The following is a 25,409-nucleotide window of genomic DNA, read 5'->3' as shown; positions in this document are numbered from 1 at the left end:
CTTAAAGCATCATGTGTCAAATCCCTATGCTCAAAATACAAAGAATTTCTTGCTGAAGAGATTGTTATAGTCAGTCAGTACAATGACTTCAAGTTTGCAGAAGCCGAAAGAATCAAAAGCCAATTGGTTTTAAGTTTCCCGAATATGGTGACATTTGCTCACCAGAACGAACAGTTTAAGGATCTTGCAAAGTTGTTAGATATTGGAGGAACATTCCTAGCCTCAAGTGCAGACTGTGAGCGTGGCTTTAGCTTAATGAACACTCTAAAAAATAAACTACGGAATTGTTTACAAGTAGATCATTTGGACATGCTGATGTGTATTAAAAGTTACCAGCTGGATGGAGGACTGATAGATCTGGACAGAGTTTATATTGAATGGGCAAATGAAAAAGATCTCAGGGAAAAACAGTAAGGTTAGTTTAGCAGTCTTTGATATTTCGACCAATAAGGAAATTAAAATTCATTTGTAATTGCATATCTTATTCTTGGCTGATAATCATTTATTGATTTTTTTCAGGAAAATTTTAAATTTAAAACACAAACTCTTGTTTTTCTTTTTTTACTTATGTCGTCTCTATCTGAAAACCCATATAAATTTGCTCCCATGGAAAAGTAACAGGAAACTACTTATGTAGCTTTAGCTTCTTCTAAGGGGATTCAGCATGTGGAAGTGAGGAGACAGGACCCACCTGGCCCACCACTGATCCCCCACCTTCCATCTGAGAACCATTGATCTCACAGACATGATGCAACAAGGAGGGAGAGAACAGCCATGATGGGTAGCCAGTAGGGCCTGACCGGTTTGGCGTCCATAATATTGGGCAGTGACTCACTTCATGCACATTCCTTAGCAAATGTGGTGGCTTGGAAAATAGGCTTTGGGACAGCATAAAGCGGGGGAGGGGGGGCAGAGAGCAAGAGAGGGGATGGAAAAGAAGAACAGGTCAAAGACGCAGCCAGATTCTAGCCTTAAGAAGGGGGCCAGAGCCTCTCACACACCTGAAGACACTATTATCAGCCCCATTTAACAGAGGAGGGACCGCACAAAGCAGTGAAGATGTTCCTCAGAGTCACCAGTGAATAGAACCCAGGAGTCCTGACTCCCAATCTTCTGCTCTAGACACATCACCTCACAGGGCTGCTCAACAGCGCATGTCCAAACTTTTCTCATTGGGGGGCGGGGGGGGGGAGGAAGGGGCACCTACATTGGCAATTGGTCAATGCCTAATCTGCCTAAAATAAAGCAGATGGCAGCCACCATGCCTCTGTAACATGGAGGGGTAGACACAGAAACTACCAGTCCCAGCATGCAATGCAGAACCAACTTGTCCCAGCATACAAAGGCCCCCTTCAGGTCACAGTGGAGTATTGCATGCTTATATCTGGAGTCTGACCATGTGGGCAAACTCCATAGGGGTTTGTTTGGCCTGGGATTATTACTGTAGTGCCTAAAACCACCAGTCAGGCGCCAGGGCTCTGCTGTGCTCAGGGCTATACAAAGAGGTTACCTGCCTGGAGGAGTTTACAATCCGTATGTGCCCATGTTGAGCCAGCATCGCTCGGTGGGTCTGAGTCAGGAGTCCCCACTGGTGGAGGGCCAGTGATTTGTGAATTGACACCAATCCAGTCCAGAATAATCTCCCCTGTTCCTCCTTATGTGAACAGGCCTTCCTGGTGTACCTTGGTGGGGGAGGGGATACAGCTCCCAGTCGATTTGGCCAACTCTACCAGTCTCTTCGCTGTATAGCAACTGATAGCTGCTTTGCAGACCAGAGAAAAGACCCAAACCCCCAGCCCCAGGGTGCTCATAATCTGAGGTTAGAGGGAAAAGGTTCTGACAAATGATGGCATTGCTTGTTCCGTGGCTTCGGGGTGCGCGATGTTGATGCTCAGCACTCCTGCCATCAGCTGGATTTTCACATTTCTTTAACAGAAGGGTTGGCTGGGTTTGGGAACAAAGGAGAAGAGCTGGAGTAGCAAGCAGGGTGGGGACAGGGCTGAGATGAGAATGACTTGACTTGCCAGAGTTAAAGTAAGCAGTGATTCCACAGACAGAGCAGTGGCTGAGTTCAACAAGTGGCCATGCCCAGGACAGCTGGCACCGAGAGCAAGGAGATTGGCTGGCTGCACGTATCAGTACGACTGAGCAAAACTGTACCAAAGCATGGCACGAGCTGGGTGAGTTAACAAATGCCAATTGGGTTCCAGTAGCAGGGAACTGAGCCATGTGCAGGGGTGAAGCAGAGGGGCCGGGAGTGCCCTGAGCTGGATTGGAAGCTGCTGCTGCTCCTAAAGCAAGTGATAAACACATACCTTGGTACAGCTCTTGCTGTGTTGGTAGCTCCCCAGCCTGGGGGAGAGAGGGTGAAGCAATCAGCACATGATCTGGCACACGCCTAGCTAGTGAAGGGAGCTGAGCAGTCCAGAGAGGGCAGTAAATTTCCGAGTTTGTAGAAGGGGCTAAGGTGAGAACGCTTTACAAGGATCAGCCCATTAGCAAGGCAGCTGGGCCTGGGACGAGAGGGGAGCCCTGCAGAGGAAGGAAGTAGGGAACAGGACTATAGTGATTCCAACTAGGGAATGCCAGAGGTAGGCTACCAGACTTAGTGGCCCAAAGGCAGGGGTGTCTGATGTGGATGGGAGGGCAGGCAAGGGTTCAGGAGTAACCTTAGGACCACGCTGCTCTTGAGCAGAACTGGCACCGGTAAGAGGAAAACGCAGCCAGAGCTCAGGGTGGGTCGAGTTGATCTGGCCTGGCTCACCCTGCAGTGCCCTGCTCCAAGGCTGGTACCACACTAGGGAGACACTATCCGTCTGAGATGCCCGGTCGTCGGCTCAGCCCAAGTCACAGTGGCAAGTTGCTGGGAGCCCAAGGGCTGCACGTAGTTTGCACTTCACCCTGCCACAGAGCCCTGGCACAGAACCATGCCAGGAGAACTCCCTGGGCGTGGCACATGCCAGCAAGAGAACAGCCTTTGGCTTAACTCTCACACCGCCCAGGCAAGGGGCAGCTAAGGCCCTGCCAATCCCTGCTGAGCTTCACCCTCGCCCAGGCTCCCTGTGAAAATAAGGGGCATTCTTCTGCTGTAACAGCTGGGGATAGTGAGGCTGGGGTGGAGGTGGACAACTGAGCCAAGGCCACAGCAGCTGCACGGCAGAGCCAGGACTGCGCCCAGCAGAGACTGGACCACATGCTAGGGCATGGGACAGGGCCTCCATTGGCTACCCCACCATGACTGAGTAGGAGTGATACCGCTGCCAGCCCAGGTAACAGGACTGGGGGGGACGCTGTGTCCCAGGCCGGAAGGGGCAGCAAGGACACAAGGTGAGTGGGGTCTGAGCTCAGGGGCTTTGGCTGCTTCCCCGAGAACGTAACATCAGAAGGGCCATACTGGGTCAGACCAAAGGTCCATCCAGCCCAGGATCCTGTCTTCCAACAGTATGCCAGGTGCCCCAGAGGGAATAACAGACAGGTAATCATCAGGTGATCCAGGCCCTGTCACCGATTCCCAGCTTCTGGCAAACAGAGGCTAGGGACACCATTGATGGACCTATCCTCCATGAATTTATCTAGTTCTTTTTTGAACCCTCTTATAGTCTTGGCCTTCACAACATCCTCTGTCAAAGAGTTCCACAGACTGACTGCGCTGTGTGAAAAAATACTTCCGTTTGTTTTAAACCTGCTGCCTGTTAATTTCATTGGGTGACCCCTAGTTCTTGTGTTCTGAGAAGTAGTAAACAACACTTCCTTATCTACTTTCTCTACACCAGTCATGATTTTATAGACCTCTATCATATCTCCCCTTAGTCATCTCTTTTCCAAGCTGAAAAGTCCCAGTTTTATTAATCTCTCCTCATACAGCAGCCGTTCCATACCCCTGATAATTTTTGTTGCCCTTTCCTGAACCTTTTCCAATTCCAATATATCTTTTTGGAGATGGGGCGACCACATCTGCACACAGTATTCAAGATGTGGGCGGACCATGGATTTATACAGAGGCAATATGATATTTTCTGTCTTATTATCTATCCTTTTCGTAATGATTCCCAACATTCTGTTCTTTTTGACGGCCGCTGCACATTGAGTGGATGTTTTCAGAGAACTAACCACAATGACCCCAAGATCTCTCGAGTGGTAACAGCTACTTTAGACCCCATTACTTTATCTGTATATAGTTGGGATATGGTTCCCAGTGTGCACTACTTTGCATTTATCAAAGGAGCCGAGCACCTTTCCCTCCCGTTTTCGGAAGGGGACGATTGGCAGGAGGATGGAAATGGGCTAGTGGAGGCAGTTTGAAGAAAGCCTCGAGGGAAGCTGACCAGGGAGCCCCTGCATCTCCTCTCACTGTTCCTGCGTGGGGAAGCATTGTGAGCCCAGCCAGGGAAAAGTATTTCCCAGACCCCCCAAAGCAGGCACCCCTATTGCACCTCCCTCTGCCCCGGGGCTCTCACCAGTGGCAGACAAGCCCCCATTTCTGCCACCCTGAACCCCACCTTCATTCATCTCAGGCCATCTTTAGATTGAGATGCTCTTCGGGGTGCCTTGGGCTGGGATCAGCCAAGAGCGCAGCCCCGCTGTGTGCTCCAAAGGGAAGGTGGAGGGAAAAGCGCAAACTGGCCCTGTGCAGCCCCCACCCAGCACTGTCAGGCAGCACCAGCTCCATGGGGCCAAGGGCACCCACTGCCCCTCGCCATTCCTGGCCCCGCGACAAGCAGTGCCTGGGACATACATATCTTAGAGGTCCAGAAAGGGGATAAATGAGGAAACCTCTCCCGCTCCACCCAGTGTCAGCACCCTGCTCTCACCTACCCAACCCATGGCAGTTCAAAGCAACTGGGGTGTCGGTCTGTGTGCACCGGGGGAGTTCAGAGTCCTGAGTGCACATCATGGCTTAGAATTAACAAGGGGCCCTGGCACTCTCCTCCGTCCAAGTCTGACACCCCTGCACCGAAGCAAGGCAGAAAGGTACCAGGTCGCCCTGCAAAGACTCCAGGCAATGGAGAATCCACCCACCCCTCAGTGAGCTGGTCCAGTGGTTAATCCCCCTCCCAACCCCCTTTGAGTTTGTCTAGCTTGGAAAGGGGGAGAACCACTGGGCCTTGAGCCATCACATCCACTGCTCACTGCCCCTTACACGGAGCATAGCTAGAGATAGATACTACAGCCCCCTGGCAAGGCACCAGCCATTACTCAGCCACCTGTCTGTAGTCCAGGACAGAGGGGACCAGGCCCCCACCCGCACATGCTGCTTCCAGAGGAAACAATGAGCAGCACCAATCTCTCTCTCAAGTTTATTTTTTAAATCAGCAATTTCAGTAACAAAACCACTAAGTGGGGAGTTGGGCCCCTCTCCCCGAGTGTGATGCCCAGCGCCTGCCCCCTCCAGGCACTGCCCAATGCTGTCTCCCCCTGATCCCGCCCCATGTCAGCTCAGACATCATAGCTGGGGTTTTTGCGCAGGATGACGAAACCCTCAAGGATGGGGGTGACTGGCAGATGTTCCTCTGTGGCCAGCTCTGCCCGCTCACCGTGCGCCAGCAGCACCGGCGTTGTGTGCGTCTGGAAGCCAGTGATTGTCTTCGGTTTGCCCGCCTGGCCCACCACGTCTACAGCCTAGACAGGAGGCGAGAGGTTAGAGCTGAGGGCACAGAGGCAGCCCGGATACCATGTATCACCCGCCGAAGTCCGGGGCCCAGAAGCCAGGACAGGCGCTGGCGAGGCTTCATCACTGGCATGAGCCATCAAGGCCTCTGCACTGACCCAGCAGCTCCTGGGAGGAAACAGACCCACGTCCCCATCCAGCCCAGGGACCTCAGAATGGCCCCACTCAATCTGCTCAATAAACTCACCTGCCACGTCACCCTCTAGCCAGATCCCGCACTGATGAAGGGACCCCTCCCCAGCCATATTTCTGAGGGACCCTGCCTCCTTACCTGCCCCACCCTGACCGACACTGGCAGAGGCCGCAGCTCCTCGTCAAAAGTCACCAGCATGCGCGGCTGCATGGCAGCCACCAGCCCGTACAGAACGTAGTGGGATTTGCCCAGGATGACTAGGGGGAGAGAGAAGGCACGTTAGGGCCCCAAGGCTCAGTCCAAAGTGAGCTCTTGGTCGCCTGGCTGCTGCCACCTGCCATGGCAAGGCAGCCCAACAGGCCTCAGCAGCCTCAGTACCAAGATCGCAGGCATGGCCCTGCCCATCCACCTCCATGAGCGAAAGGCAAGTCAGCCTGCCTGTTAGGAGAGCCTGCCAGCAGCCAACACAGCAGGGGATTCCCTGGGGCTGGGAGCAGCCATCTGCCCCACCCGCACCCTGGAATAACCTCCCTTTGGTCCCAGGAGCCTGCCTGAGGGGCCGGCTGCCGTCTCCCTCCTCTCCAGGAGGATCAGACACACAGGTACTCACTGTTGCGCACATCCAGGAAGGACACTAGGACGGTCAGCAGCCCCGCGACAGCCACCTGGCTCATCAGCTGCCGGTCGCTGTGGTAGGGACACAGGGTGAGCGTCCCCTTCCCAAGGTGGGTCAGACCCTGCACAGCAAGCAAAGAGCACGTGAGCGGAGGGGGCTCAAGAGCAGAGGATGGCATGAGACCTGGCAGCGATGCCCCAGGCACACCTCTCACTGATCAGTCCAGCTGACCCCTGGGGCAGGACGCAGCTGGAAAGCGCTCAGAGCACCAGAACCCCCACCCACCCCAGAGAACCAGGGCCAGCCGCTCCGGTAGTCACCTGGGCCAGCCGCACCATGAAGAGGTTGTTTGGGTCTTTGGCATGGTACTGGGCCAGCTGCCTCAGCATGGCGGCCAGCCGGGCATTGTTGGTGCCTGCAAACAGGAGAAACGGGGTGAGCGGGAAGCCCTGGCAACAGGCACAAATCCTAGGCTGGGAACAAGCATCCAACTTCCCTCCCAGCCAACGCAGGACAGAGTCTCTCCCAGGGTGCTGGGCCACATGCAGCCCCCCAGCTGGCAGAACCCACACGCTGCATTTGACAGCTTCAGGGCACATGCGCCCATTAGCCACCCCCCAACCCCCAGAGATCCTGCCCTGCTGCTTCCAGCAGGCCCAGCTCCCCTGGGCCCTTCCCAACCTCACCCAGCAGAGGCTGGCAGTATCTGACCAGCGACCTAGTTGACAGTAAGGCTCTTGCCAGCCAGGAACAGGTGGCCAGGCGAGGGCAGCCAATTTCATGCAGCCGTTGGAAGAGGCACCGAAGCTATTCAGCCCTTCCCCGTCCCGCTGGCACCACGAGCCGAGACGCCAGCTGCTGTGCTCAGACAAGGAAGCCCTTGAAGGCAGCCTGGACGATGGGGGCGTGTCCCAAGAAGCAAACTCCATCACCGGCCCACCTCCCACTCGGCACCCCCGGGCCCACGCAGCCCTTACCACTGCCCACCATGCCCATGGCAAAGATGGAGTTGTAGGAGACCTCGGGGTCAGCATCGTGGGAGAACTTGCTGAGGGTGTCGAGGATGTTGAGGCGCGGATTGGAGACGGAGATGAGCGCCAGGGCGAGGGGCACGGCTCGGCGCAGGGTGGGCTCCCCATACCTCAGCTGCACAAAGAGGAGGAGGGAGACATTATTAGCCGCCAGGGCAAGGGACTATACCCAGTGCCAGTCACTCCCACACTGCCTGGCCCAGGCCATTCTCCCCATCCCTGAATCCACTCACGAGTCAGGGACTTACAGCCACTAACCGTTTCTGGAACTGCCCCAGGGCTGCAGCAAAGGAAAAGCCCATCGGGGCCCTCTGGTGCTGCAGCTTCCAGACCGGATCCAGGGGACCAGAGAAGCAATGGCCTCCCCCTGAGCGGACACGGCCCCAGCCTGCCGGGAGTGGGGCAGAGGGTTAAGCAGTTGGTTGGAGGGCAGCGCCCCAGCTTGGCGCTCCCCACACGGTCCCGTGCCTGCTCCCGTCTGCGTGTCCCCTTCACAGCCCGGATCGAGCTCCATCGCACCGAGCCCTTCGCTAGCATTCGGCTCAGCTCCGGGCACCTCCCTCACCCTGCCATGGGGCGCCGTGCCCCGCAGCCCCCAAGGCAGAGGCCTCCGCCCCGCAGCATCACTCACCAGGTGGCCGAACGTGCGCAGAGCCATCTCAGCGCCGATCTCCTCCCCCATGGCGATGAGCGCGATCCCCAGCACTGCTACGCCCTGCAGGAGAGGAGATGGAGAACTGGCCGGGGCGCTCCGTAACCCCCCTGCCACAGGCTCCCCAGGCCACATGGGACCAAACCAGAGCAGGGTTTGGTCCCCCTTCCCCCAGGAAGATGGTTCTCTCCCGAATCAACCTCCCAATATGAATGGCTCCACGTTGGGCCCTTCTAGTACAGCTCCCTTTGGGGAGCAGGCATCCATGCTACCGCGACCCCACCCTGCCCAGCCCACTCGACCCCTCTGGAAAGCTCTCATCTCCAGTCCAGGGAGCTGCCTTTGGCAACCGCCAGCACTGGCAGGTTCAGACAGTGGGCAGTTCTGCTGCAGGCCTGTCCCCCTCCCACAAATCCAGTAGGGCCAAGAGAGATCCCCAGTGGAGCCTGGGGTCTCCCCACCAGGAAAGGGTCCGAGCAATGGGGCTCGTCTGCCCAGGCCCGCCCCCGCTGGGCTCCCTCCTGCCCGTCCCACCTGGTGGGCGCCCATGTCAGCCGAGCTCTCCTTCTTGTCCTTTTCCTTCTTGTCCTTCTTCTCCTTGTCCTCCTCCTTCTCCTTGGTGTCAAAGTGCTCACTGCAGATGTGGAGCAGCTGCTGCACCTTCAACACGTTCCCCGAGCCTGAGGGACGGAGGGACTATGGTGACTCTGAGCACTGGCCCAGCCCACCCCCCAGCCAAGCTGGCCAGAGACTCACCCGCATAGGCGCAGATATCGACCAACGTGTTGGCAAAGCTGCGGAAGGGCTCCGACACCACCTCCAGCGCTGCCAGGATAGCCTCGATGGCCTCCCCCTTCCCTGCCGAGAGAGCACAGGGCAACCCGTTAAAACGGCACAGCCCCGGGTCCGCTGCTGACACACACAAGGCTCAAATCAGCAAGTCCCAAGCTCCTCAATGAGCGTCCCTAGCCAGCAGGGTCCTGAGCAGCACCGGTGTTTCTCCATCGGGGGGTGCAGTGCGCACATGGGGCATGGCTGGACCTGCTAAGAACATTCCAGATCCTGCAACAAATGGGACTTCCACCCCCCACCTCCCTCCAGCACCCATCTCTAACTGGTACACCAGCCCCAGCGCCCATAGCACCTCCCACTGCTGCCTCTCAGAACCCAATGCCAGTCCTTGGCAGCTGCAAAGGATTATGGGACACAATGGGCCACAGAGCAAAGATTTCATGAACCACCCTGTGGGCAAAAGGTGGAGTCCCTTATCTATAGCGCTACCCCCTCAGGTCAGCCAGGAGCCCCTGCCCAGCACTCTGAGCCCCGAGAACAGGCTCAGACAGTGACAGTGCCTTGGTGTGACGACGTGGCACTGTTCTTAAGGTTTCTTCTGAATACTGTAGGGGTGCCTCAGTTTCCCCTATGCATTTCTTAAGTCTCTAGGTGGTGGGCTAAGGGGGTGTAACTGTTGCAGAGCAAAGGGCCAGGTTACATAAATGGCCGACACTCTGTTTCCTGGCAACGGATGGCCTGGGCCCTTCCCCCCTGCAAGGTGAGAGCTGAAGGGTTGGAGAACAAAGGAATCTGGTGACCTCCTGGCCCGGGAAAGGGACAAAGCCCAGAGGAGGAGGGGGTGGAGGATAAGTCAGTTTAGGCTGGTTGGGTATGTGGAGTGAAGTGCAGACGTGGTTGTCTGGCTCACTGCCCCTCAAAATGGACCCAGCTGAGGGGTCCTGTTCTCTGCACCTACAAGCTCTGTGTTAGACCATGTTCCTGTCATCTAATAAACCTTCTGTTTTACTGGCTGGCTGAGAGTCACGTCTGACTGTGGCGTTGGGGAGCAGGACCCTCTGGCTTCCCCAGGACCCCGCCTGGGCGGACTCACTGTGGGAAGCGCAGAGGGGCAGAGGATGCTAAATGCTCCAAGGTCAGACCCAGGAAGGTGGAAACCGTGTGAGCTTCTTGCCCTGCAGACAGGCTGCTCCCAGAGAGGAGACTTCCCCAGAGTCCTGACTGGCTTCGTAGGGAGCAGATCCAGAGTATCGCCCGGGGCACTCCGTGACACCTGGTGAGGTGGGAAAGGCCACGCCCACCTTGCCACAGCCCCTAGGTCATCCCTGGCTCCACAAAAGCCCGCTCCACCCCTGCCACCATGCGCACATCTGCTGAGCCCTGAGCCCTTCCTTACCCAGGTGGTTAAGGCCCAGGCCGAGTGGCAGCCACCTGGCGTAGGTGTCCTTCAGCTCAGTCTCCGATTTCTCCATGATGGTCTGGAGGATGGTGGAGGTGACGTCCCCGTTGCACGAGCCCACAGCTATCATGCCGCAGGCCAGGGCCGTCACGCCGGCCACCTGGGGCGGGAAGGAGGGAGAGCTGAGCTCAGCAAGTAACCCCTGCCTGCACCCCAGAGCCTTTCGCGGACAGCTCAGAGAGGCTCACACTGGGAGCAGCCTCTGGGCTGGGGCAGGGGAGAGGAACCGGGGGCAGAAACAGCCAGAAGCAACTGGAGCTGAGTATGTGAAGCAACCTCAATGCCTGGGCAGCGGAGGGTCTGAGGACTCGCGTGGAGACCCAGAGGTCTCCGGAGACCATGCACTCCCACAGACTGGCGGGGAGACGCTGTCAGGTCCCATTTCGCAGGGTATCCCAAGGAGCTGCAGCTCAAGGACCCGTGGCCCCCACCTGCCCTTTATCACCGCTACCCTCCACCCATGCTGGAGAGCTGCTGAGAGGCGGGGCCAGAGCTCGGGTTGGAGCCAGTGTCCATACTCCCGCCTCCGCCCATGATGCCATTGACCCTCTCCCATGCCGAGATCAGCGCGCTGGCCTGGCCGGAGCCCTCACCTCCATGCTGGACTTGGAGTCTCCCATCACGGGGAGCAGCAGAGTCAAAACGTCTTCCCGGTTGGACCCAGCATAGGCCAGCCCCAGTCTGCAACAGAACCCCAAAGGAGCATTAGTCACAGGAGCCGCCCAGCAGAGGGAGTGGGGGCTGCTGGGCAGGCCCTTACCCAAAGATGGCGCCGATCCTCATGGTGTTGCTGTTGTGGAGGACGTAGTCAGACAGCAGCGCGAGGGCAGGGTCGCACTCGTTCCTCACCCCTGAGTTCACAATGCCACAAGCGAGCAGGGCTCCCGACTGCAGAATAAAGGCACCATCAGCCAGACCATCATGGGGCTGCCTTGGGGACAGCTGGCACATGCAGTTATTGCACCACACGCAACAAGGTCTACCCACAGGGCTACACCCAAATCACACGAAAGCAGGCAGGTTGCCTTGGTCATAACCCACACAGAGGTGCAGCCTGGGGGAACTACAAGCCCCATCATGCAATGCTCCATCGGGACCAGCTCAGGTGCATTGCCTGCTGGGACTTGTAGTCTCCAAAGGTCATGCCTCTGCATTAACAGGGGCATCAAGGGCCCCCTAGTGAATCTAGGCCCAAGGGGGCCCCGTAGTGAATCTCAATGAGCCAAGCTTCAGCCAGGGAGCACTGTGGCGCCGATCACCAGTCAGGACCCAGAGAGGAGGAGAACAATGTTGCAGTTCTCAGATGGGGTGAAGCACTCAGCTGGGCGGCCTGAGGTTGGTACTCTTGTCCCTGGCAGGTCTGGCCCATGCAGCTACGCCACCAGGCGTGCCAGCATGTGAGCCATGGCTCCATGGCCAGTGGGGTTGCACCTTAGCCCGGGCCCCGAGCAGCACCGCCCACCTTAATGTAGTCCTCGGAGGAGTACAGGTACTTGTCGATCTGCGTCAGCCCCCCATCCACGTCCCACAGCAGGATCATCCCCAGCGAGGCTGCAGCGCTCAGCATACCTGCAGCACAAGGAGAAGCCCCCACGTCAGACTTGGAATCACGACCTGGCCCCACGCCCCGAGACGGGAGCTGGGGTTCCCCTGTGGCTCCTTTCCCTTGCCCATCCCCTATTCCTAACATGCTGGGCACTTCCACTGGGGCATTCAGCTCTTTCTGCAGCCTTGGTTTCCCTCTGCTGCCTTTGGGGGGGCCCAATCAGGGATCAGCCCCGGGGACAGAGGGGCACAGAGCTCTGCAGCACGTTCAGTGGCAGCTCCATTCTCCCAGACAGTCAGTCTGGATACTCCATAAGGGCCAATTCCTCCATCACACGCTGCTGGAGCAGTTTGGCCTTGACTCCATGTGAAGGCGGCGTTTGAGACCTCCAGGCAGGGCCTGGGAAGAGATGTATGGGGGAAACAGGCAGGCGTGCTGGCCTGCAAAACAAGCTGCCTTCATCTATAACCAGAGAGGTGGCCTGCGAAGACTCCAGGCCCCAGCATGCAGTGCAGCCTGGCAAATCAGGGCCAACTGGAATGCTGCATGCGGGAGGATATGTAGTCCCCATGAGTTACAGCACACTCCCCAACTCCACCATTCTACATTCAAGTTCACACGTGGCTGACAGCTGGTGTGACCCCTGCAGGGCGCTCTCCCCATTAGGATCAGGGGGCCCTGGGAGTTGCAGGCACGAGCCAGCAGGATTGGTGATTTAACCCACAGAAGCGAGGACATAGGGGCAGAGAAGCTGGATCAGGAGTTCCAGGCATGGGGCTCAGGGAACATAAGGAGCATCCCTTGGAAAAGCTGCCGGACACTGCCAGACACAAGCTGCCATTTGGAAAACCTTCTGCAGGGCCCAGTCCCAGCGGCAGCGAGAGTCCAACCGCCCTGTCCTGCCCGGCTCACCGTGATCCTTGTTTTTGTACAGCCACTTATTGCCGTCATCCGTCAGCAGCTTGTCCTGCCCGAAAGCTGCATTCACAAAACCATTCACGAAGGACGAGGCCAGGTTCATCCGCGCAGAGTCCACCTGGGAGCCGCTGCCGCCAAACCCTGAGGAAGCAGAAACCACGGAGTGGGCTGGGCAGAGCATCACAACGCGGCTTCGCCAGGCCCACAGAGCTCGGGAGCATCTCCCCATGCCCGGCCCTCCTCAGTAGGGCCCTGAACATCTGAGCGCCTGATCCTGGAGAATCCTTTACCCTCCCCACCCTGCTAAGCCTCCGGGAATGGCCAAGGAGTCCGAGCCAATTCAGCGCAACACAGCAGGGTGCTGCATAGACAGTGCACCCCTGGGGCTGCAACTGTAGATGGGCCTGTCCTGACACACGAAAGGCCAGATGCCCGCATGCTCTAGGACGGGGGCGGGTAAACTTTTTGGCCTGAGGGCCACATCGGGTTTCTGAAATTGTATAGAGGGCCGGTTAGGGGAGACTGTGCCTCCCCAAACAGCCATGCATGGCCCGGCCCCTGCCCCCTATCTTACCCCCCAGCTTCTCGCCTCTTGACTGCCCCCTCCCCGGAACCCTGCCCCATCCACCCACCCCTTCTCCTTGACCACCCCCGGACCCCTCGCCCCTAACTGCCCCCTTCCACCCCATTCAAACCCCCCCTTCCTGACTGCCCCCCACCAGGACCCCTGCCTCATCCACACCCCCTGCTCCCTGTCCCCTGACCACCCGCCACCCCATCCAACCCCTCCTCTCCTTCCTGACTGCCCTCACACGCAGGGCCCTGCCCCGTTCAAGCCCCGTTCCCCGCCCTCTGACCGTCCCGACCCTTATCCACGCCCCTGACCACCCCCTGAACTCCCCCGCCCTCTATCCAAACTCCCCCCCCCACCCCCCTCCCCACCCCCTTACTGCGCTGCCTGAAGCACCAGTGGCTGGCAGCACAGCTGCACAAGGAGAGGCAGCCGCATCACACAGAGCACCGGGTCAGGCCGGGCTCTGCAGCCCCGCCGCCCAGAGCATTGTGCCACGTGGTGGCATGGCTGCGGGGGAGTGGTGACAGCCTCCCAGATCAGGAGCTCAGGGGCTGGGCAGGACGGTCCCACGGGCCGGATGTGGCCTGTGGGCAGTAGTTTGCCTGCCCCTGCTCTAGGACAAGGCGGCCAACTTGGCTAAGGCTGCGCTCAGCAGCACCCCAGCCCCAAGCAGGAGGAAATGCAGCTTTCGCTTACGGTTATTTTCCAGGTGTGTTTTGTAAATGTCATCTGGCACTTTGGGCTCCATTATGTCCAGCTGCAAAGAGGGGGAGAGAGGAGGAAGTCACCTCCCCAGCCAAACCAGCCATGCTCACAGCCCCTCTGAAGGGACATTGCGAATGGCAGCAACAGCCCAAGCCCTCTGCAGCCTGCTCCTTGCCGTGCACAGGGTCAGTACACCGGGGCTCTTCCTGAGGTGACCAAGCACGGATTGGGAGTGGGGGGAGACCAGACGCACAAACACCCCCCATACGAGTCAGACCTGGATGAATCTGCTCCCCCGAAGAGCCCCAGTTTGAGGGCAGCCTGGCCTCTGTGCCAGCTCCCAGCGGTTGGGGACCTTGGTACAGCCCTGAGCCTTCTCCTCACCCCGCCCCAGCTTGCTGGAAGGCCGGGCACCTCACCTCTCTGGCCAAGGCCAGGAAGTTACTGTTGAGCTGGACGTTGGACATGATCTCGGTGAGGTCCTCGTACTCCTCCACGTCCTCATTTAGCTCCAGGAAGACGCCGTGGCGACCCAGCATGAAGGCCATCTGCTTCTGGATGACCCTGTGCCGGCGAGGGGGGGAGAGAGAGAGTCAATGCCGGGCAGTGAGGACCTGAGCTCCCCTCCCCTTGGCACAGACCTGCTGGAGTACTCTCAGTACAGCTCCTTTCTCCCCTCAAACAGACCCGACCCCACCTGAGGAAACCCAGCCGGTCAGGCTGCCCATGGCTCTCCCATCCTCCCAAATTCCCAAGAGCAGCTCCTAGATCACAAGACAGAGGGAGATGTGATGGCATCAGGGGCTGGGTCAAGCTGTGACCCTGCAATGTGGTAGGATCTTGCTCTAGAGGTCAAAGGGAACTTCCCAGTCAGCTTTGTGTCAGGCCCGGAGACGGCGCCTACATCAGGAACTCCTGTCTGCTTCCTGCCCACTCGCCTGCGTGGCAGAGCCGTGGCTGCCACGCCGGCCTGGGAGGAGGTTCCCATTCCAGGGGCACGCAGGGACCAGCCAAGAGAGCAGCTGCTGTGCCCCCTCCCAGCAAAGCTGCTGAAGCTTAGCCCTTCAGAATCGGCCCAGCGGAGGCAGCAAACAGGGCCAGGGCAGAGTACCAGAAGGAGGACAGCACCACGGCGGGGGCGTCCCGCCATCCACTCTCCGTACCTGGAACCATGGTACAGCCAACCCACCAGGCCTGTCAACAGAGCTGGAGCATGGGAACGCCAAGACTAAAAGCTTACGTCTCTGCTGCTTGAGCTACAAGAGTAACTCCCTTTGTCAGCAGCTGTAGTAGATTCTTATCATCCGACTAGAGGGGGATGATGAGTCTCACTCTTCTAGTGTAGGTGACGCTAATCAAGCTCATTTCTTGCCCCATCCTCAGCGGTCAGGGAGAAGGCTCAAGTTTCAGTCCAACGCCCACAGGGGCAGGACAAGGGGGTTCCACCAGATCAGCAGCCTTAGAGGTCAATGCCCTGAACAAGTAAAGCCTGGGCAGCAGGCGGGCAAGCCTGCCCACCACAGGACTGCCAACAGAGGGGCCTTCTTGGGCAAGCTGCAGGGGAGCCAGTAACCCTGGCCCATTTGGTCCTTGGTCTCTCTGCTGACGCTGCCAGCAAGGGACCAGTTAGTGCCAGTTGTGATGGTTGTTTTAATGATGAAGCCACCTCTCATGCTACAAGATGAACCGAGACCCCAGACTCATCCACAGCACTCCAGTCCCCTCAGGCAGCGCTATCACCCAGTGGCTCCTGGCCTGGCCTAGGAGAGGGGACCTGGAGGCGGTAGGATTTGTACCCCATGACAAGGCAAAGGCTGGTCTACCGCAACTCCCACCCCGAGCAGGACCCCAGCTCTGAAAAGCCAATCTCCACCTACACGTCTTTGCAGGAGGTGAAGATGTCCTCCACCAGCTCCATGTCGTTCAGCATGAGGGCCAGGCGCAGGGCTTCCGGGTAGCGGCTAAACTTGCGGAAGATTCCCAGGGCACAGCGGAGGAGGGCTGAGTTCTCGGGTTCAGGGACGTAGCTCACACAGCTTCGGGAAGGAGACACAGGAGAAGGTAAGTCCAGCTGCTACTGAGACCAGCAACAGACAGGTCTTACTGCTCAGCCTTGGGCTAGATCTGGGCCAGTGTACAGAGCCCTGCATGCTCCAGCCAGCAGCTCACTCTCATAGCATAGCTGTATCAAACTCTCCCAGTCACCTGGAGCGGGAAGCATTCCAGCAATCATGGCACGCTCCCATCTACTCAGGGACTCCTGCACCCCATAAGGGTCGTTTTCAGCTTTCAATAGGACAGGCAGAGCTCAAACTGCAAAGGGCCAATCCCCATCACAGAGCAGCCCAACTCCCTCACCTGGTCAGGTAGAGGCAGACTTTGGAGTAGGCGTTGTCGTCAATATATTTCTCTAGCATGTCCATCTGCTCAATCTCCATCAGCAGGTCACAGGCTTCATGCTCTGCATTGTGGGCCATGTTGTAGGGCACAATCTCCTTCACCAGGGTCAGCAGCATTTCCCTCTGGGCCTTGTCAGCCTCATCAACCTCCTGCCATTCCTTAGCAACCTCGCCCGCCAGGTGTCTGTGGGGGCAAAGGGAAAGAGACCATCATAACACAAAGCAACAACCTGGGCTGAGGGCAAGACGGCTACAGCACCACTTCTCCTACAGGGCTGCGATCCCTGCAGTGCCCAACAGAAGCTGCGTGCCCTCGTCTGAACAGAGCAACAGCCCACAAGGGGCTAAATCCTGGGAAGGGGGGTGATCATGGCTGAGTTACGCCTGTTGCTGGATAGTTCACAGTCCTTCGAGGAGATGATTCCCAATCAGATCAGATAGGTCATTGAAGTCCAGCAGCCCTCTCTCACAAACATCCATGTCTGAACACCCAGCCCTCAGGCAGCACCCACGCAGTCCCACTGACTTTGTTAACACCAGTGAAAACAGACGCTCTTTGGGGCAGGCATCCAAATGGGCAGATTTTCCACCGTCTCTGGGATGTGAGGAAGCACAGGTTCCACACTCTAATGCTTGGGCGTTAGCCCCCAGCCTAGTCCAGAGATTTTCAGTAGACTTGGGGAACTTCAGTACACACCAGCTAGTGCACATCATAAACATCCTAAGGCAGAGCTCAAAAGAAGCACTCAACTTGTTCAGGGAGGGAGCTGGCCTGACAGGCTTTAGGTCAAAAAAAAAAGTGGCCAATCTTAGTGGTTGGAAATAACTTTCTAAACGTGAGCCAATGCAATGCCGTCTACCTGAGCCTGCTGACGGACAGCTTTAGGGTCTCAGCAGCTGCTCAGCCCTTTACAAGGAAAAGAGTGAAATTTACAAGCTTTATTTCACAGCTGCCTCCATCCCCAGTCACCAAACTGACAAGAATCAGGTCAATTTCACTCTGCCCATGGTTTGGGGAATCTGATCTGCAGAACCAGACGTTCTTAAAAACTGGCTGAAAGGATGATATGCTAATATTTTGTGAAAAACAACAAGGAGTCCAGTGGCACCTTAAAGACTAACAGATTTATTTGGGCATAAGCTTTCGTGAGTAAAAAACCCACTTCTTCAGATGCAATATTTTGTGAAGTACAGATATTGTGCAGGGGGAATGTGTATGGGGAGGGGGACACAGGGCCAGTGTTAGGTCCAGCCTTCTTTATGAAAGAGAAGGGAGTAAAAAGTTCATTAAATTTGTAAACAAATACTCAATCAAAAGGAGCGGCAAACACCAGTGAGAACAGAGAAACGATACAAACAGACCAAGAGAGACTGGAGACATGGACAAAGAAGAAGTTCATCTTTAAAAAAAAAAAAGAATGATTTTGAGATGCTTATGCATAGGCCAGAAGGGCATAGGCCCTCTTTCTACAGCTGCAAGAAGACTTCACTGGGAACTTGCACTCAGCTCTGGACCCCTCCATCCCAGAAGACTCAAGTCCTGGAGCAGGAAGGGGGCAGCCCCATTCTACACAGCCACGGGGGAGACTGTCTGGGGCATTGTGCCTCAGACTACCACACTGATACTGACAGGTTGGCGGGAGTTCAGAGAAAAGCCACAGAAACAGTCCAGGGGCTGGAGGTTGTGTGGGACACCTCTAGCCTGATATAACACGGGTTCGCATACAAGGCGGTAAAGCTCCGACACGCTGCTCTGAGTGGCGTGTAAAGGGTGCCAGGCTGGGGCTGAGGAGTTGGATAAGGGGCAGAGGGTCTTGGGGGAGGTCAGGAGCTCCCCCCCGCACCAGGTCTGGGAGGCAGGAGCTGTGGGACGGGGCACTTTTGGGAGCCCCGCAGTTCCAGAGTGACCCGGGGGATTAGCGGGGGGCCGGGAGCAGCTCGCTCCACTTCCCTCACCCCAGCCCCAGCCGTGTCACTCGGGGGAGGGGGTTTGGGGGAAGGGATCCCCCCCGCACTCACTGGCGGTGGGAAGCAGAGCAGCCCAGCCCGCTCTATTCCGCCAGCTCCCAGCCACGGCGCTCCGCTTCCCACCGCAGGTGAATACGGGGGCGTCCTTTCTCCAACCTCCCCGCACTCACCGGCGGCGGGAAGCGGAGCGCCGTGGCTGGGAGGAGGTGGACTGTAGCTGGCTGGGGCTGCGTTGCTCCGCTTCCCGCCATTGCCGATGAGTGCCTGTCAGGGGGCAGGGTGTGAGGATGGGGTCAGAGCAGTCAGGGTACAGGGGAGCTGGGTAGGGGGTGGGGTCCTGGGGGTGATTAGGGATGAGGGTCTGTGGAGGGAGCGGTCAGGGAACAAGGAACGGGGGGGCAAAGCAAGTTCAATATAACGCGGTCTCACCTATAATGCAGTGAGATTTTTTGTCTCCTGAGGACCGCGTTATATCGGGGTAGAGGTGTATCATTAAAAGTGATGAGTCTACCTAGCTTGGCAAGGCAACTGGGAAAGCAATGATCCCAGCATGGGCGTACCTGGGTGTAAGCAGAAAGGAGGGATATTATTCACATGGCTGGAGCTAGAAGGAACGAGATAAGAATGGGCACCGCCGACTATCAAGGTCTTCTTGTCAGAGAAATCTACCCACCTTGCTCATCACCCTGGACTCAGACCAAACAGCCTGAGGAACAGTTTCCCAAGGGAAATGGGGGACGAGCCCCATCATAGGGGACATTTAATCAGGACTGGATCACGCATTACATATACAGTAGGGATCGATCCGGGGGTGGACTATGGAGCCAAGTAGAGTTTTTTCCACATGACTTCTAGGAATCCTATTCCTGGCCCCATTTCTCACCTGACATATTCATGTCCCCATGATGCCAGCTCCTCCTGGGACCCCACTAGCCGGTATTTCAGACACTCTCGCTCCCCACTCATGGTCATCGCCAGAACGGAAATTATGTCAGCTGCAAAACGCTGTGGGAGAAAGTTCTGAGACAGTCACCCACATGCCAGCCACAGAGCCTCCCGAGGGCCCACAGGTGCTGCACCTACAGCACAGAGCGCGAAGTAGCACCACGCCCCTTCCTGCACCCTCAGTGTGGAAGAGTGGCACGTGGACACTGCAGCACGTGGACACGGCCAGCACCCAGCATGCAGTTTGATTCAAAACACGTTAGCGGCATGACAAGCTGTACACGTGCTGCCAAATCACTGCAAAGAGTTACACTTAGCAATGCACTCAGCATGTGCAGGGTTCGATCCCCCCAGCATGGGCAGAGCTCAAGCCCCTGATCACCTTGTTACTGTCCGGTGCTCGTTTCAGTGGCAGGTGCTGTGTAGTCTGATGCTATCTCAAAATCTTTCCTCCGTTTGCACACAGATAGCAAGAGTCAACTTGTATGCTACACAACCAGACTGCTGCACTGCCATCCCCACCTGCCCTGTGATTCCAGCCCCACACCGAGCAGCTGCGAACCACCCACCTTGTTCTCTCCAGGAGCCATGTTCTCATAGATCTCCTTCAGCTTGCCATAGTGAGGCCGTAAGAACTTTAGGGGCTTCGGAACAGAGGTCATGGAGGTTGTGGAAGAACGGATCTGCCTACGCAACTCCTCCAGGGCGGGGCGATACAGCGACGTGTCCTTCTCCTGCAAGGATAAACTGTCAGGAAGTGGCAGCTGCCTGTTCCTTCTAAGCACAGGCAGCCAGGCTCAGCAGTCAAACACCTGCCCAGCCAGCCAGCTCATGTGGAAATGTACAGGACTCCGGCTTCTACCAGCTTTGGCACTGTGCTGCGGAACTCAGCCAAACGTGAATCACTGGGGGGCTCCTTGGCCACATGCTTGGTGGACAGACTGGCCACATACTGGGCTCAAACAACGCATCAAACACTGCAATAAACTGCAACAAAGACCAGCTCCACAGAGCAGCCTGAAAGTCTCTGCACCGTCTCATCTCACACAAATATCCGGGGAAGTACGTGAGCTTTGCCCATACATCTGAGGCTGGCAAACTATGGCTCTGTCAGGCTCATGGAAAGAACTACTTCTACAGTCAGGGGTTTGATAGCGAAGCCCCTTCTCCCCCCAGCAGGGGCACTTTAGCCAAACTCAATTGCTGTAATGGTACGAAGGGAAAGCCTGGGTCCCTAAAGTAAGGACTAGAAAGGAGACATTTAATAGAAGATGCAGTTGTCTTGCACTAAACGTGCTTCTCCTGGGAGGGTCGGGGACTGTAACAGGCCAGCAATTGCATTGGAAGTGAAGTCACTACTGAGTGAATGTTGTACGCAGGGGAGAAAAATCTCTTAGGTAAGCAGCAACCTGTGAAGCATGGGGTTTGTCATCTCCAAACCCAAGGCACAAAACCCAGAGACCAGCCACTGGCTTACACTGCTTCCAGGCCATCAGAGGGTGGGAAGGGGAGACTGTACTCTTACAGACAGCTTCACATCCAGCACCCACTTCCCCCATTCAAACAGGGGAGCTCCAATATTGAGGGGATCCTGATACTGCCCCTCCAGAATGGACCCAAAGGCTGGGGGTGCTGCCTAACACAGAGACGCGACTTGAGGGGAGAAAGGTACAGGCCCACAGGGGGGAAGGGAACTTACCCCCAAGCGCTCCACAAGCATCTCCAATTCATCCTGCAGTTGTTTGTCTTCCTCAGACTGCAACAAAGGAGCAGAGAAATGGGCATCAGCCCTAGAGGAAAGCTTCCCACAGCCCCACAAAATACCAGCAGCCAGGGGAGGGACCAACACACGAGCTTCAGGTTACACGCTGTGCGTCCAAGAGGCTCCTCAGCTGACAGAACCAATGACTGTAGGAGCACACGCCTTTACCTCATTTGCAACCCCACTTTGTGCTTCTGACTGCAGCAAGACGCCTGGCTCTCAGGCAGCCCCAGCCATCACAGCACAACAGGAGCCAACACTCTGCTCCCGGCCACAGGCTTGGAGAGTTCCTGCCCCTTCTAACTATTATTCAGCCCATTACAACCAATGCAACTGCTCAGCTGTGCACAAAGGGAGCCTGGCTCTGCAGCTCTCATCCTTCCTTAGCCCTCCTCTGTGCTCCTTGTGGGCAGGGACCATGGCTTTCACCAGTTCAGTGCAGCACCTAGTGGCCTCCAAGGAACCTTATAAATAGGGCCCTACCAAATTCATGGCCATGAAAAACACGTCACAGACAGTGAAATCTGTGCCACAATGCCACCATTACTTCTGCGTTGCTGCCTTCAGAGCCAGGTGGCCGGAGAGCGGCGGCTGTTGACTGAGGGCCCAGCTCTGCAGGCAGCAGATCAGAAGAAAGGGTGGCAATACCATACCAGGCCACCCTTTCTTCTGCGCTGCTGCTGGCCGCGACTCTGCCTTCAGAGCTGGGCTCCCGGCCAGCAGCCACCGCTCTCCAGCTGCCCAGCTCTGAAGGCAGCACCACTGCCAGGAGTCATGCAGAAGTAAGGGCAGTAGTACTGTAAACAGCCCCCTACAATAACCTTGCAACATGCCCCCCCCCCACTCCTTTTTGGGTCAGGACCCCTACAATTACAACACCAAGAAATTTCAGATTTAAATCCCTGAAATCACAAAATTTACTATTGTCATAAAAATAAAGGGAAGGGTAACCACCTTTCTGTACACAGTGCTATAAAATCCCTCCTGGTCAGAGGTAAAACCCTTTCACCTGTAAAGGGTTAAGAAGCTAAGAGAACCTCGCTGGCACCTGACCAAAATGACCAATGAGGAGACAAGATACTTTCAAATGGGTGGGGGAGGGGCGGGGGGGGACAAAGAGTCTGTCTGTCTGGATGATGCTTTTGCCGGGAACAGGTGAGGAAGGCAGTCTCAGAACTCCTGTTAGTTAGTAAGTAATCTAGCTAGAAATGAGTTAGATTTCCCTTTGTTTAATGGCTGGTAAAATAAACTGTGCTGGATGGAATGTATATTCCTGTTTGTATGTCTTTTTGTAACTTTAGGTTTTGCCCAGAGGGATTCTCTATGTTTTGAATCTGATTACCCTGTAAGGTATTTACCATCCTGATTTTACAAAGGTGATTCTTTTACCTTTTCTTTAATTAAAATTCTTCTTTTAAGAACCTGATTGACTTTTCATTATTCTTAAGATCCAAGGGTTTGGATCTGTGTTCACCTGTACAAATTAGTGAGGATTTTTATCAAGCCTTCCCAAGGAAAGGGGGTGTAGGGCTTGGGGGGATATTTTGGGGGAAGACGTCTCCAAGTGGGCTCTTCCCCTGTTTTTTGTTTTAACACGCTTGGTGGTGGCAGCATACAGTTCAAGGACAAGGCAAACTTGGTACCTTGAGGAAGTTTTTAATCTAAGCTGGTAAGAATAAGCTTAGGGGGTCTTTCATGCAGGTCCCCACATCTGTACCCAAGAGTTCAGAGTGGGGAAGGAACCTTGACAACTATTTTTAAAATCCTATGGCTGAAATTGACCAAAATGGACCATGAATTTCGTAGGGCCGTAGTTATAAATAGCCAGCTCTGCGCCTAGAGCCTCTTGCTCCCTACCCACAGATGGGTATGGCGGGGGGGTCTGTGCCTTTAGAGCGGGGGTAGCGGTGGGCTAGGGACAGTGTAAGATATCGGGGGGTGATGCCGGAGGAGGAATCGCCAGGGGGGTATCAGCAGGCCGGGGACAAGGGGAGGTATCGGCGGCCTGGGGAGGTGGCAGGGAGGCATCGGCGACCCGGGGACGGCGGGGGGTGTTGCGCGGGGAGGAGGGCGGTAGCAGGGGGGGTACCGGCGGGCTGGGGGGACCGGCGGGCCGGGGCCGGAGGGGGTATCGCCGGGCCGGGGGGGACCGGCGGGCCGGGGCCGGAGGGGGTATCGCCGGGCCGGGGGGGAACGGCGGGCCGGGGCCGGAGGGGGTATCGCCGGGCCGGGGGGGACCGGCGGGCCGGGGCCGGAGGGGGTATCGCCGGGCCGGGGGGGACCGGCGGACCGGCGGGCCGGGGGGGACCGGCGGGCCGGGGCCGGGGGGGACCGGCGGGCCGGGGCCGGGGGGGGGTATCGCCGGGCCGGGGGGGACCGGCGGGCCGGGGCCGGAGGGGGTATCGCCGGGCCGGGGGGGGACCGGCGGGCCGGGGCCGGAGGGGGTATCGCCGGGCCGGGGGGGACCGGCGGGCCGGGGCCGGAGGGGGTATCGCCGGGCCGGGGGGGACCGGCGGGCCGGGGCCGGGGGGGACCGGCGGGCCGGGGCCGGGGGGGGTATCGCCGGGGGGGGGACCGGCGGGCCGGGGCCGGGTATCACCAGGGGGGGGTATCGCCGGGGGGGGGACCGGCGGGCCGGGGCCGGGGGGGGTATCGCCGGGGGGGGGACCGGCGGGCCGGGGCCGGGGGGGGTATCGCCGGGGGGGGACCGGCGGGCCGGGGCCGGGGCGGGGTATTGCCGGGGGGGGACCGGCGGGCCGGGGCCGGGGCGGGGTATTGCCGGGGGGGGACCGGCGGGCCGGGGCCGGGGTATCGCCGGGGGGGGACCGGCGGGCCGGGGCCGGGGGGGGTATCGCCGGGGGGGGTATCGCCGGGGGGGGGACCGGCGGGCCGGGGCCGGGGGGGGGTATCGCCGGGGGGGGGACCGGCGGGCCGGGGCCGGGGGGGGGTATCGCCGGGGGGGGACCGGCGGGCCGGGGCCGGGGGGGGGGGGTATCGCCGGGGGGGGACCGGCGGGCCGGGGCCGGGGGGGGGGGGTATCGCCGGGGGGGGACCGGCGGGCCGGGGCCGGGGGGGGGTATCGCCGGGGGGGGACCGGCGGGCCGGGGCCGGGGGGGGGGGGTATCGCCGGGGGGGGGACCGGCGGGCCGGGGCCGGGGGGGGGTATCGCCGGGGGGGGGACCGGCGGGCCGGGGCCGGGCCCGGCGTGACTCAGCTCCGCGCCCGAGCCCGGGCGGAGCCGCGTCCCGCTCTCACCAGCTCCTCCTCCTTGTCGGCCGGCGCTGCCGGGTCCTTCCGGTCCTTGGTCCAGGGCCCCCCCGGCTTCTCGTCGCCGCCCCCCGCCGAGGTCCCCGACTGCTGCCGGCTCTGGCCCCCGCCGCCGTCCTCCATCGCGACGCCGCGCCCCGAACTGCGCCGGCGCCGGGTGGCTCGCGGGGCGGGGCCGAAAGGGACCAATCGCGGGGAGTCACTCCACACCGCGTGACCGCGTCCTGCCGAGGGGCGGGGATCGCGGCGGTGGGCGGGGCCCTATTCGAGGGGCGGGGCCCGCGGGGAAGGCGGAGTTAGGCGGGGTCGAAGCCCGAGGCGGGCCCGGGCTCGCGGCACGTGGCTGTGGCGGCACGTGGGGCCCTGCCCGGCAGCGAGTCCTCCTGCCTGGCCATGCTGCGGGCACAGGCTGGGGGGGCCCTTGGCTGAGGGGAGCTGTGGGGGGGCTGCTGGACGTTCTCCTCCCCTGGGGCTTTTACCCCGTTGGGCCACCTGGGAATTGTTGGGAAAGTACCAAGAGTCCTGGGGCACGAGCCCCCAACCCGCTGCGCCCGTCCGTCTGTCCAACCGTCCGTCCGCCCTCCTGCCCAGCCCGCTGCGCCCGTCCGTCTGTCCAACCGTCCGTCCGCCCTCCTGCCCAACCCACTGTGCCAGCTGCGCCCGTCCGTCTGTCCAACCGTCCGTCCGCCCTCCTGCCCAGCCCGCTGCGCCCGTCCGTCTGTCCAACCGTCCGTCCACCCTCCTGCCCAGCCCGCTGCGCCCGTCCGTCTGTCCAACCGTCCGTCCACCTTCCTGCCCAACCCGCTGCGCCCGTCCGTCTGTCCAACCGTCCGTCCACCCTCCTGCCCAGCCCGCTGCGCCCGTCCGTCTGTCCAACCGTCCGTCCGCCCTCCTGCCCAGCCCGCTGCACCCGTCCGTCTGTCCAACCGTCCGTCCACCCTCCTGCCCAGCCCACTGCGCCCGTCCGTCTGTCC

At 58.6% G+C, this 25,409-nt stretch overlaps 1 protein-coding gene across 1 annotated transcript; it reads right to left on the bottom strand.

Moving 5' to 3' along the window:
- Positions 1-5,283: 5,283 nt before the first annotated feature.
- Positions 5,284-24,575, bottom strand: PSMD2 (proteasome 26S subunit ubiquitin receptor, non-ATPase 2). Its single transcript, XM_073359208.1, has 21 exons — positions 24,424-24,575; positions 21,106-21,162; positions 19,976-20,140; positions 19,345-19,466; positions 16,453-16,677; positions 15,972-16,130; positions 14,514-14,658; positions 14,086-14,146; positions 12,810-12,956; positions 11,814-11,920; positions 11,112-11,239; positions 10,945-11,032; positions 10,289-10,451; positions 8,857-8,958; positions 8,635-8,780; positions 8,080-8,163; positions 7,395-7,563; positions 6,738-6,832; positions 6,412-6,538; positions 5,940-6,058; positions 5,284-5,619 (listed from the first exon to the last, which is right to left on the bottom strand). The coding sequence occupies exons 1-21, from the start codon at positions 24,556-24,558 to the stop codon at positions 5,437-5,439; spliced, it is 2,727 nt and encodes a 908-aa protein (XP_073215309.1). The 5' UTR covers positions 24,559-24,575; the 3' UTR covers positions 5,284-5,436.
- Positions 24,576-25,409: the final 834 nt, after the last annotated feature.

This window comes from Lepidochelys kempii, chromosome 9 (genome assembly GCF_965140265.1).
Source record: "Lepidochelys kempii isolate rLepKem1 chromosome 9, rLepKem1.hap2, whole genome shotgun sequence".
Taxonomy (NCBI): domain Eukaryota; kingdom Metazoa; phylum Chordata; order Testudines; family Cheloniidae; genus Lepidochelys; species Lepidochelys kempii.
The sequence above is the reverse complement of the archived record's forward strand: the minus strand, read 5'-3'. Positions and strand labels throughout refer to the sequence as shown.

Bases quoted from the DNA above. Each gene is read 5' to 3' on its own strand.
- PSMD2 (XM_073359208.1), bottom strand. From the start codon at position 24,558: ATGGAGGACGGCGGCGGGGGCCAGAGCCGGCAGCAGTCGGGGACCTCG. The intron at 11,921-12,809 runs GTGAGCCGGGCA...CTTGTGCTGCAG, and splicing joins GTACAAAAACAAGGATCACG to GTATGCTGAGCGCTGCAGCC. The intron at 5,620-5,939 runs GTAAGGAGGCAG...CCTCCTGTCTAG, and splicing joins TGTCGGTCAGGGTGGGGCAG to GCTGTAGACGTGGTGGGCCA.